The 12,641-nt window shown below is 41.5% G+C and overlaps 1 protein-coding gene across 1 annotated transcript in view; it reads right to left on the minus strand.

Moving 5' to 3' along the window:
* The window catches only part of LOC131104796 (aryl hydrocarbon receptor), a 28,399-nt gene that overhangs the window by 11,769 nt on the left and 3,989 nt on the right, over positions 1 to 12,641 (minus strand). Inside the window, exon 2 of the mRNA XM_058052323.2 lies at positions 8,715 to 8,902. Coding sequence (XP_057908306.2) covers positions 8,715 to 8,902 — 188 coding nt within the window. The remainder of the gene's footprint in view (positions 1 to 8,714; positions 8,903 to 12,641) is intronic.

A 12,641-nucleotide genomic window follows, 5' to 3' on the forward strand; every position in this document is an offset into this window, starting at 1 on the left:
AATGGTCACAGAAATATAAGAAAATCGCTGGGGACATACTTCATTTGTGTCCATTCCTTGTCCATCCCCTACACACCAAAACACTACCATTAAATTTAATGTGAGACTTCCAACCAAAAGACTGAAGATGAAGAAGGTGATTTGTTTACATCTCGTCTTCCCTACCAGCAAACACGCAAGCATGCATGCACATACACATCCGTCAGCAAAGCCTCGCGTGCGAACTTTCAACCAACAGCATCCTGAGTGGAGAAAGGAGAGGAAGAGGCCGGTGGAGGAAAAGACAAAGAAAGATGTATACTGTTCAGCAGTGCACACACACACTCACACACACACACACACACACACACACACACTCACACACACACACAGTAATGGCAGCAAACACATCTGATATGCAGTGGGGAAAATAATTACTAGATCTGCTGATTTTGTTTGTTTACTGACTTACAAAGGCATGAACATTCCATAGTTCTTATGGTACAAGACAGGAATATCGACAAACAAAATCCAGAATTTTGTATAATAAAGTTTGTAAATTTGAGTGACTTAATTATTTGATCCCTTATCAACCGGCAGGAATTCTGGTGCGGATGTGAGGAAACTGAGAGAGGGGGGGGTTCAGTATAACAACCAGCTGTCTGTAATAGAGGATGAAAGCTAATGTACTGTAGCAATGGCTATCGTGCCATGGACTCATTGAAAACCGGAAGCACACACACAGGAAACACACACAGAAAGACACACTATGCGACAACTAAGTGAGTCAATTGATCAATCAGTGAGTGAGTGACTAAGTCCGTGAGTTAGTCATGGATCCAGACAGTACCTGGCAGACAGCAAGGCTGCAACCCTGACAGCTGACTGACAGGTGCTGCGGTACGTAGACAGGTTGGGCTGTTAGCCAACAGAGTTGCATGTTTATTTGTGGTTTATTTACACAAGCGAGTGAATGTGTGTGTGTTGCTGGTGGTGGGGGTCTGTTCAAAGACGTTTTGTTGAGCCCCAAGGGATCATTTCTGCAGGAAAGAAGTCACACTCATGTTGGAATTCAAGAAAAAATGTGTGTGTTTCATGCTTTGACTGACTGGTGACAAGCTTGCTAGCCTGTTTTATTTTCTTATAAGTGCCATCCGGCGCCAAAAACCCTCACAAATGAGATAAAATCATGATGAACATTATTGAGCTAAATATGGTTTGGCTGCAGTGTGCATTTGCGACAGGAATTCAACGGGAGCATCTATGTGGCTGTGTCATTGTGCTACACATCAAGCTACACACCTATAGTGCTGTCTGTATTTTCCGCATCCGCAAACCCAAAGACTTCTACAACTGAATGATTTATTAGTACCATTTACTTATACAAGCCACAATTGGGTGCATGTGTTTGAATTTATTTTGAAGGGGACCTACTTTGCTCATTTTCTGCACTTTGTATTGTGTTGTGTTGCTGCACACGATAACCCGCACAGAAAGCTTTCCAGATCTTCTAGATTCTGCACCTCTTTCTATGTTTCTATCTTTCTATCTTCTCACTATCTTTCTACGTGTTTCTATGGACATCCTGCTTCCAACCCAGACTCAATGACCAACCAACAAGTTGCTACAAATAGTTGCCATGGCTGAGGTACTATATTGTCAGCTGGACGGTTAAATGCAATCAAAGGTTGAGTGTATGAAAGCAAAAGTATAAGTGATCAGATGGGAATCAGGTCAAACAGGCTCAATTGGTTTTCTTCACACAGGTATAGTGTGTCACTTGAGTTTGCAACTGTCAATACAATTGGTAAAAAAGATAATTCCAAAGCCAAAGGCCACAGGCCGTGTGTGGGAATACTAGTAGTGTGCAAGGTGAATCCATCAACACAAATGAGCCGCCAGTATACCAAATTTGTTTGAAAGTGGTGGCAACATGGACAAAACAAACATGCCAACTTAAATACATCCACCTGCCATCGGGGAAAGACGTACACACAGACAGTCAACACTTTGATCTGGAAAGTAAATAAAAAAGGAACAGGTAAATGGTGTGCGTTCACAGAGTGTAGTTTAAATACATCACCAAAAAAATGCTGCTCTTTTATACAGTGGAAAAACCAGCACGAAGGTCACTTGAATTTGCAACTTATTATTGCAAATAAGCAATAATTATGGTGAATTTGCTCCAAGATCATTGTTCATCATCTGTTGATGAACAGATCATCATCTGTTTGAGCTCTTTCTTCTAGTCCGCACTGCTCAAAGGATCATACAGGACCCCTCACACTCTGTGTTTGAGTGGATTCCATTGGGTTGTAGACTAAGGCTGCAAAACAAAGGAAGAGGGCAAAATTTGTCTCCACAGTTAAATTGCCCCACGGGGATAAATAAGTGTTTGAATTGAATTGAACTGTCAATATTCTAAAGGAATACACACTTAAAACTCATTCCTCAAAAAATACATAGCAAGATGGTACAAATTGGGAGGAAAAGGTGAGGTCCAAGGTAAGCCCAACGGACGAGCCAGTATGCCAAATTAGTTTGAACCTGGTGTCACATAAAAGACAACAAAACAAACTTGCCACCTAAATATATTACATCGATCCAGTTTTCCCATCTGGGAAAAAAAACGACTCATCAAAATGCAGAACCTTCATCTCGACAGTCAAAACTGCGATGTTTGATTGGCAAATTAAACCAAAACAACACAGAAAGTTCCATTGCAAAAGAAATGCTGCCCTTTAATACAGTTGAAAAGCCAGTATTTCCAGAAACACTGCAAAAGTTTGGAAAATACATGTCACAGATGCCAATTCCACAACTTTACAGATAGTAAGGCGATATTATTTTTATAGTAGTACAGTATCATAACATGTAATATTACAATAATAGCATCATAAACCTTTCAAAATACACCTGCATTCTTTGGTGACTTTTCAATTTAAAAAAAGTGTATTTGTCCAGTCACATTTTTCTGTTGTACTTTTCTGAAAATTAATGTTAAAAATCTTGTCTCATCTCTTGGACCCGACCTGGTGAATTGTCTCGTCTCGTGAGTTGGGTGTCCTTTGATGGCTAGTATATTGACAGTCATGACATCATGACTTTTGTTTCAATAAGAATGAAAATGTGAAGGCTCAAGCTGGAATGTGTGATGTCATCATCAGCTCAGACTTTAGCCCTCCAACTACTAACTGCAAACTTGCTCCGCTGCTTGATCTGCTGCGCAGAACGATTACACAACTATATATTTGTACTGTTTTGGTTGGGGCAGGCTGTTTGCCTGACATGTCTAAACCAGCTGGAAGGAGCCGCCGGCTCCTCTTTCATCTGCGCAGGGTACAGTATGTAAACAAGGCAAAGCGCTATGAAGAATAACTGGCATCAAAACCTGTTTTTAGATCTATAGTCATGTGGTCACGTGGCTGAATGTGATGGTTACAGGTTGGCTGGTGAACTTAAGCTTAACATAGTCACATATGAAGCACAATTACAATATGAGTCAAAGAAGAAAAGGAAGTCAGTCAGTGAAATAAAAGAGTGCCATTTGGCCACTTTTTGGCTAGATTTAACAAGATTTCACCTTTCTCTACCCGTCTGACAGAACTTCATGTCACAAGCGTGACTTCCTGTCAGACATAAGGAGAAACGGGTGCACTACAGACCCTGATTAGCTAGCAGGCAAAACCGCTGAACTAATTCTTTCAGGTATGCAAACTCTTCCTGAACTCTCATGGAGTTTGTAGATCGACATCTGGGCTAGAGCGGGATCAAGAGATCTGGTCTTAGAAGATGACCTGTTGGAGTTGAGTGAGCACTGAGTCACTGGTGACAAGAAAGCAGAAGAAAGACACCGTGCCGTTAAATTGTCTGCTTGCTCTCTGAAAGAGGAAAGCTGAGAAACGTCAAGGTTGCTTGTGGACCAGTGGGATGCTTTGATGACCACACATGTGGAACAGATTAGAGGTGAGGAAAAGTGGAGTGAATCGGTTCATAAAAATGAAGTAATTTGGTAATCACTCATTCCCTCTTCTGCGTAGGTTGAACTAAAATATTACTGCAATGATAAGCTTTATAAGCGGCTGCTACTCACACGTGTATAATAATAATAATAATAATACATTTTATTTGTATAGCGCTTTTCAAGATACTCAAAGACACTTTACAAAAGAATGAAGTTGAATAGAACAAGTAAACAGAATGAAAGACACACCAAAATACAACATTCATTGGTTAATACACAGTTAAAAAAGCGGGGCGGGGCACAGCAGTCAGATATAAAAGGTTAGACATTAAAAACAGATTTAAAGAGGTGGGTTTTGAGTTGTTTTTTGAAGTTGGGAAGGTCAGGGCAAGCACGGAGTGAGTGGGGCAAAGAGTTCCAGAGAGTGGGGGCAGCGATGGAGAAGGCTCTGTCTCCCCAGGTTCGGAGCTTGGTCTTACAGGGGAGTGCCAGGAGGTTGGAGTCTGAGGAGCGAAGGGGACGTGGGGGATTATGTGGATGGAGGAGGTCTGTGAGATATGGGGGGGTCAGATCGTGGAGGGCTTTATAGGTGATGAGAAGAATTTTGAAGTGAATGCGTTGGGGGGCGGGAAGCCAGTGGAGGTTTTGGAGGACAGGGGTAATGTGTTCTGGTGTGCTTTGGAGCAATCATGCAGTGCTTCGTGCACACGCCCTTATCAATGATACTTAGTTAGTGATGTGCGAGCCATTTCCTTTCCAATTCGAAGCCCATCGAACGAGCAATACCCATCCGATAGAGTAGCTCATAAAATAAAGAATATAAGACATAAGGTAATGGTAATGGTTTTATTTCATTTCAACATGCATCAGATTACAATTGAGTGCATCACATAATCAGTTCCCAGTTCCACATGTCCAAAAGGAGTAGGAAGAAGCAAAGCTTATTAAATCCTACCCCTCCATCTGGTACTTTTACAATCAGTAACTGTTACATTTGTTCACTTTCTGCTTTCCTAATATAATTTAAATTTGTTAAATCTTTTTCTTTTATAATTTTAATTAATTATTTTAATTATATAATTTTTATCCCAATATATTTTAATTTTAATTTTAATTTTAATTTTAATTTTAATTTTAATTTTAATTTTAATTTTAATTTTAATTTTAATTTTAATTTTAATTTTAATTTTAATTTTAATTTTAATTTTAATTTTAATTTTAAAAATACCGAAGTACGAGGTGATATGACCATACAATGACATAATGGGTACCATAGTAAGTGTCAATATAGTGATATATATAGCACATCATGACTGGTTCAAGACTCTTCATCCTTGTATTTAGCAAACATCAACTGCTTGTATTGTTTCTTGAATTGGCTCATCGTCGTGCATTGTTTGACTTCCGTACTCAATCCATTCCATAGTTTGATTCCCCATACTGAAATGCTATGGCTTTTAAGCGTAATTTAGTCATTTATTTTAAACTACGACAAGGTCTCAATAATTTTGCTACTTATTGAAAAGCGCTTCCAAGGATTGATACACACTGCTCTGCAGCAGATGCTTGGGCAGGTTTTGACACGAGTGCCAGGCTGCTGTGTTTTGACTGTTATCCTCCATGAGGAGGCTCTGCAGGTCTGATTGCTATCACACCGGACACAAAGGAGTGTGCAACTGTAACCTATGCTAGACCTTCCAAGGACAAATTGCCGGCTAGCTTGGCTGCGGTGGAGACACAAGTCGGTGTATTTCCATCATTCAGCCTCACAACTTGAGTTTCAAGTCCCTCCATCTGTTTCCTGAAGGTGGTTACTCGGGCTGGGAGAACTGCCAAACATCAGCAGGGTTTGTATTTATTAGTTCTACACAAGTAGCAATTTGCTTTGAGGCACTTTTACTTTTTTTCGCTTTTACTGAAACTGGAACAATTTTATTATTTTCTCATCTCTGAGTCAGAAAGAATTTCATTCCACCATTCTTCACCTTACTTCCCGTGGAGACTTCATAGACAACGCGTCTTCCAGTAGGACTGCAGTCAGCAACATGGGGGTGAGAACACCAGACAATGCTGTTGTTCACAACAGCTTCCATGAGACTGGACCCTCAGACGGTTCCCATCGGCCTATCTGTGTAGTCACACAAGTCACAGCCTGGATGGCGAGACTGGGATGAGGCCACAAGGACAGAGCGCTTTTCTCTTGCCGGCTGCACCAACACGCTAAAAGTGACCACCCCATTAGCTTTTGCACTCCCAGGTCATCTTTGTTCACCATAAGGAATGTCTCAAAGTGTATCAATAGTCTGGGGGCGTAAAGAACTAAATGAACTTTCTTCTGTCGCCTCTTTTGGTCATTTTTTTTTTTATTACAAACAAGACGAAGGATGGAGGAGAGGCCTACAGCCGTACTCGTTGCTTTCATGTCAGAGTCTCCAAAACTCTCTGCTGGATTTGATACTAGTTGCTTTTTTGAAAAAGAGCATTTGGAGGAGTCTGATTACCCTGATTATTTACTTTATAAATATGATAATACTGACACCTTCTGCTACATCCTCAGCTACGTATTAGGTGTGTTAAAAAACTACATATAGATACATCGTATCACCTACATAGTTGTAACGACAAGCTACATTCACAGACAGTCCCATTATAATGTGTTTATGAGCGAGGGTGAACAGGCGGTGCCAAATCTATTTGTGGCGGCCCAAATGTGTTTGTGGCTGGCCACCACTAATAAATGAGTGTATGGGAAGTACAGGTGTCCTGTTGATAAAGGAAGAGATACTGTACATTAAGAAAATGCAGTAGAAAGTATTAGGTATGACTGAATAAAATAAATACAAAAACATGCTAGGTTAATTGGTGACTCCAAATTGTCCATAGGTATGAATGTGAGTGTGAATGGTTGTTTGTCTATATGTTTAAAAACTGTAAAGAAGCTTCAAAATATTTGAAAATAACATGGATTTTGCCAGCTGCACGGTGGCCTAGTGGTTAGCGCGCAGACCTCACAGCTAGGGGGCCTAGCCCACCCTCGGCCATCTCTGTGTGGATTTTGCATGTTCTCTCCGTGCATGCGTGGCCTGTGATTGTGTATGTGCCCTGTGATTGGCTGGCCATCAGTCCAGAGTGCCTCTCGCCCGAAGTCAGCTGGGATAGGCTCCAGCACCCCCGCGACCCTCCGGAGGATAAGCGGCAGAAAATGAATGAATGAATGAATGTACAGTTTTCTAGTATGATGATGAGCATGTGTGTGCCGACCCCCATGACTGCATAATGCCAAAGTTGTCCCAGTGCAAAGCTACTATGCTAACAGGTCGTCTCACTGCAACAACAAAATTGTGTCCACCAGGGTTTGTTGAGGTAGAGGGAGTTCAAACTTACACTTACTTACAGAAATTCAACATACATGACACGTAAGATCATTGCTCAAAGTTTCAACTGAACAATTTATGCTCATGAACTATGCACACATGGAAGTGCCCGTCTGTAACTTTACACCTCCCTTGGCCAAAAGGTCAGTTCCAAATATATGGTGTGCCAGAAGGGAAAGTAACACAGAATTAGTAACACAAGCCTGCCCCACCCACGACGCCTTGTCTGTAAATAGGGATTATGTCTTTAAGGAAGTCTGCATCTGATCGTTTCTAGTTTGTAAAAAAGGCAGAGAAACAATAAGAGGAAGTTGGAAACTTGAAAAAAATCCAAATGAAAAAAATAACTGCTGCCCTGGCCTTGGTCCAAATTCACTTCTGACAATGAGGCCCAGTGGAGGCATTTGGTCTGAGATGAAACAAAGCATCCCAGCTCTCACTGGGGCTAGCAAGCGATACTTTGGGTTTGTTTGATACTTTAGGTTATCCAGTCCACCAGTTCTCACAACCAGTTCATCTCACCCCTATTATCCCTGTACCAGCTGACATTACTGTGGATTCTACATCCTGATCACTTCTCAACCCAAACCCTTCCCCAACATCCCCTACTCTGACTCCAATCACAGTCAATGATGTGACCTAACGCTGCCTTGTCTTTCTTCTCCCTCTTTCTTCCTTGTCAGTCGTCCCGCTAAACATTGCGATGCAATTGGAACAGGAGGAGTATACCAGACCGACCGAAGCTGTTCAGGCAAAGCAATCTTACAGTTCACTCATACTGCATGACTAAACGTCTGAACAGGACCGGTACAAAAAATAAAAACATTGCAAGGTTTATTTACTGAGCCTAAATACGACCCTGAAATTGAGTTCCTTCTCCGGAGGAAGGAATATTTTTACATCAAAAAAAGAAGTCATCCACATACAGTATGTGAACGGACAGCGAAACTGAAAACCTTGACTTTGAGATACCTGTAAGGTTCGCTTGCCATTTGTTCAGTTCATGCAGTGAATAGTGAATCTAATGCTAATGCTAACCGCTCAACAAAACTCTGTATCGTAATAGTACGAGTGCATATGTAAATTCTTGAAACCAGACCAAAAAAAAGTAACAATCGGTACCACTTTTCGGTGCTAAATGGATGCAAACTCAAGTTGTGCAAGTGGCGTCCCGGTTGCTCTTTCACACCAACGCACAACACGTCCTTATTGTTCACAATCAAATGTCATCAGTATGACTTGAATAAACTACTCTCAACTTTAAGGTGTGTTGAAAACACAAACCTTGCAGATCACCAAGAATTATTTCATCCTGGTATTAAAAAAAGTTATTCCTAGCAATAACTGTGTTAAAAAAAAGGAGGTATTCCATCACATGCTCGATATGTCACACTCACCATTAAAAAAGCTCTTGACCTTCAGGTAACCCACACTGAGCCGGAGCACTGACAACTTGTCTAGACGAGCCCGGATTTCTTCAGTGAAGGGCAGCAAACTGGTCAATTTGTCCAACTCGCCATTGAGCCGATCACGATGTCGTTTGGATGGGTTGGATTTGGCACCATCGGGAGGTAGAGGTTTGGGTCTGCAAGATAAATGGCCGAAAAAATCATAACCTAAACACAGCAAACAAAAACAGCAAAACAAGAAGAGAAGATGAGGGAAAATGTGTATTGTTGTTTTTTTGTGAGGAGTAGGGGTGACCTTGCTAGATTAAAATGGGTCAGGATTTCTGATAAAGTGCCATCATGAATTAATTAATCACAAATGGAAATTATTTCCTGTCATTTTGCCGGCCTATGCATATTCCTGTTTTGCTCGTCTCTCGCATCCACAAACGCATTTGTGCATTGGTTTCAGCACCAAGACACTTTCATAGGACAAAACCATTTCATAGAGCATTGATTCCCAAAGTGTGGGCCGCGGTCCCCTGGTGGGCTGTAGTGGTACTGCAGGTGGGCCGTGAGAGGTCATTAAAAATATCATTAATTCATTCATTCATTCTCTACCGCTTTTTCTTTGCAAATTTTTTTTTTCGGCGATTGTCAATTGTACTGTTTACAGTCGTACATATTAACAGAAGTCCAGCTGGAAGTGAATTACAGGTATGAACAGGAAATTATTATTATCAAGTAAATTACAACTGCACAGAGCATCTACAATGTCAATTCACATGTCCAAAACCGGAAACAGCATTTGTTTCTGTATCATCATCAGCGAAAGACAGAGCCATTGTAAAGGATAATAAACAGAAACTTTGTAACTTTGTCTCTTTGTTGTTAGCAGTTGTTATCGTTGTTTATTGCCCGCATAGTAGCAGTAGTAGTTTATTGATGTTATGTGTTAACTTTCTGTGGATGGGATCATTTGTTTGATGACGCTCTGGCCATTCAAAGAATGTATGTACACTCATTCACTGCAGTGAACCCAAATACTACATTTTCTATAAGAGCTTTGACACAGCGAAAAACAGTGACTTGTTTTGTTATAATCATCAACATTATCGCCCCATATTTGCGAATGAAAACTACAAAATGCTGACATTCCCTCCCTCCTGTAAATGAGCCATCTGTTTGATAATCCTCCAAAACACGACGCATCCCAAGTCAAGTCGAGATGGCTATCGATGCATTCCTGGCAGCAGAAGTCTCCATGAGAACAATGAGCGTCCAGTGTTGCTGCCTCTGGCGTTATCTGACGGTCGTGTGAGGGGTGTGTCATTAAGCACAGTACGGGATTGAGTTGGACTTCAAAAAACACTCCCCTGCGGAAACACAAAAGGGCTTTGTCTGGTAGAAGTGACACCTTTTCAGGAGAAGAGGCCATCTTCTTGTTGCAACACTTTCTTTCATTCATTCATTTTCTACCGCTTGTCCTCATGAGGGTCGCAGGGCGTGCTGGAGCCTATCCCAGGCGGGTTACACCCTGGACTGGTGGCCAGCCAATCACAGGGCACATATAGACAAACAACCATTCACACTCACATTCATACCTATGGACAATTTGGAGTCGCCAATTAACCTAGCATGTTTTTGGAATGTGGGAGGAAACCGGAGTACCCGGAGAAAACCCACGCACGCACGAGGAGAACATGCAAACTCCACACAGAGATGGCCGAGGGTGGAATTGAACTCCGGTCTCGTAGCTAACCACTCGGCAAAACACTTTCTTCATTCATTCATTCATTTTCTACCGCCTTTTCCTCACGAGGGTCGCAGGGCGTGCTGGAGCCTATCCCAGCTGTCTTCGGGCGAGAGGCGGGTTACACCCTGGACTGGTGGCCAGCCAATCACAGGGCACATATAGACAAACAACCATTCACACTCACATTCATACCTACCTATGGACAATTTGGAGTCGCCAATTAACCAAGCATGTTTTTGGAATGTGGGAGGAAACCGGAGAAAACCCACGCATGCACGGGGAGAACATGCAAACTCCACACAGAGATGGCAGAGGGTGGAATTGAACTCCGGTCTCATAGCTAACCACTCGGCAACACTTTCTTGTTAAGACAAAATTATTAATACAATAAGTCCAAAAGCAAAAAGAGAACTAGTTACGTGTGTGTGGCCAAACCAAATGTACCGGTACTCGCTAAATTTATTTTAAAAAATTTACTTTAACCTCTATTTTCTTTCCCAAGTGGGAATGAGGCTATTCTGGTGTCAAAGAAAAGTGAAAGTGAAAAGTCAGGTGGAATTAGACATAGAAGAAATCAGACCCCCAAGGGGTAGAAATGCAACCAGATGTCACCCCATCATCAAGCAAAGATAGACTTCACAAAATGTGACAAACGACGGCAATGTGACATGTGTGCCTTAATCCCTTAAGCTACCCAGCATGCTTTGTGGTGAGAAGTTATGAGTGTATTTTTGACATGTGTGTTGTGCGTACATGTTTATCTGTATGTCCACACGGTCCAGTGGATAGGTTACATTGCGTGTCAGACGTGTGTTGACTTTTACTCTGTTTTTGTTTGCACCGTGACTGAGGGGTTGTTTGGATTGCTGCTCAAACCACTGGAGGGAGAGGTATACTTTGGCTCTGACTACTTCCTGTGTGACGGGACTTGCCACAATAATATTACTAGTCATGCTACTGCTACACCTGTTGATGCTGACGTTTTAAAAAAATGCATTAACTTTCGTTAAAAAGCTTGGCGGCTGCAGTTTGCCCCCTCCCACTCTACCACTACCCTGATGATAGGTTAAAGGATGGATCCTTCATAAGTCGGCGTGTCACGATAAATTGATTGATCCAACAATAATATTTTTGGTTTTCTAGGCTGAATGCCACAGCTCCAGGGTGGAATTGCAGTAGTGTCTTCATCCTGACGGTCCGCGCATGTGGACATGTTTGACAGACGAAAGTGCGAATTGGGAGAACATACATTGTATAGGTCAAAACATGTAATTCACATGTAATTCCTCAACTGCATAACTGAGTGAAAGAAGATGCGTTGAAGGACATCAGGAACATTGCATTTTACACCACCAACAATACACTTCATACATAACTGTGTGTGTGTTTTATTGGAGTGGGAGGTTTTCTTAACAGGAACAGGGTCCATTTTTTTTGGTTATGCTTTTAATTCTTTTTTAAGTTCATTTTTTTGCTCAAAGAGGCTGAGAGTCCATTTTATTTTAATTGGTGATGATTGCCTTTTTTGTTTGTTTAATGTATTTAAAATATTTAAACACTCTTGATGCTCTTAATATTTTAAATATTATTGATTATCAACAGGGCTGCATGGTGGACAAGTGGTTAGTGCGCAGACCTCACAGCTAGGAGACCCGAGTTCAATTCCACCCTCGGCCATCACTGTGTGGAGTTTGCATGTTCTCCCCGTGCATGCGTGGGTTTTCTCTGGGTACTCCGGTTTCCTCCCACATTCCAAAAACATGCTAGGTTAATTGGCAACTCCAAATTGTCCATAGGTACGAATGTGGTTGTTTGTCTATATGTGCCCTGTGATTGGCTGGCCACCAGTCCAGGGTGTACCCCGCCTCTCGCCCGGATAAGCGGCAGAATGAATGAATGATTATCAACAATAATTTCTGGGACATTTATCGTCCAGCAAAATTTGTTCTTGACAGGCCTATTCATTAGCATTGAATAGCTTTAAACTTCGAAATGTTTTTAATAATGTGAGGTATATTTAGGGCTTAAAAACTGATTGTGTAATTGAAGAGGGATGTGGACCTGAATTGAATGTAGTAGCACTTATTTTTATTGCAAATGTTGATCTGAAATCGGAGGAGAACATCAACATCTCTTATGGAAGCCTCTGTTATTTGTGCTCTTTATGTCAGTCGCTGGTA

This window comes from Doryrhamphus excisus, linkage group LG15 (genome assembly GCF_037039965.1).
Source record: "Doryrhamphus excisus strain RoL-2023G ecotype Guam linkage group LG15, RoL_Dexc_Guam_v1.1, whole genome shotgun sequence".
Lineage (NCBI taxonomy): Eukaryota > Metazoa > Chordata > Actinopteri > Syngnathiformes > Syngnathidae > Doryrhamphus > Doryrhamphus excisus.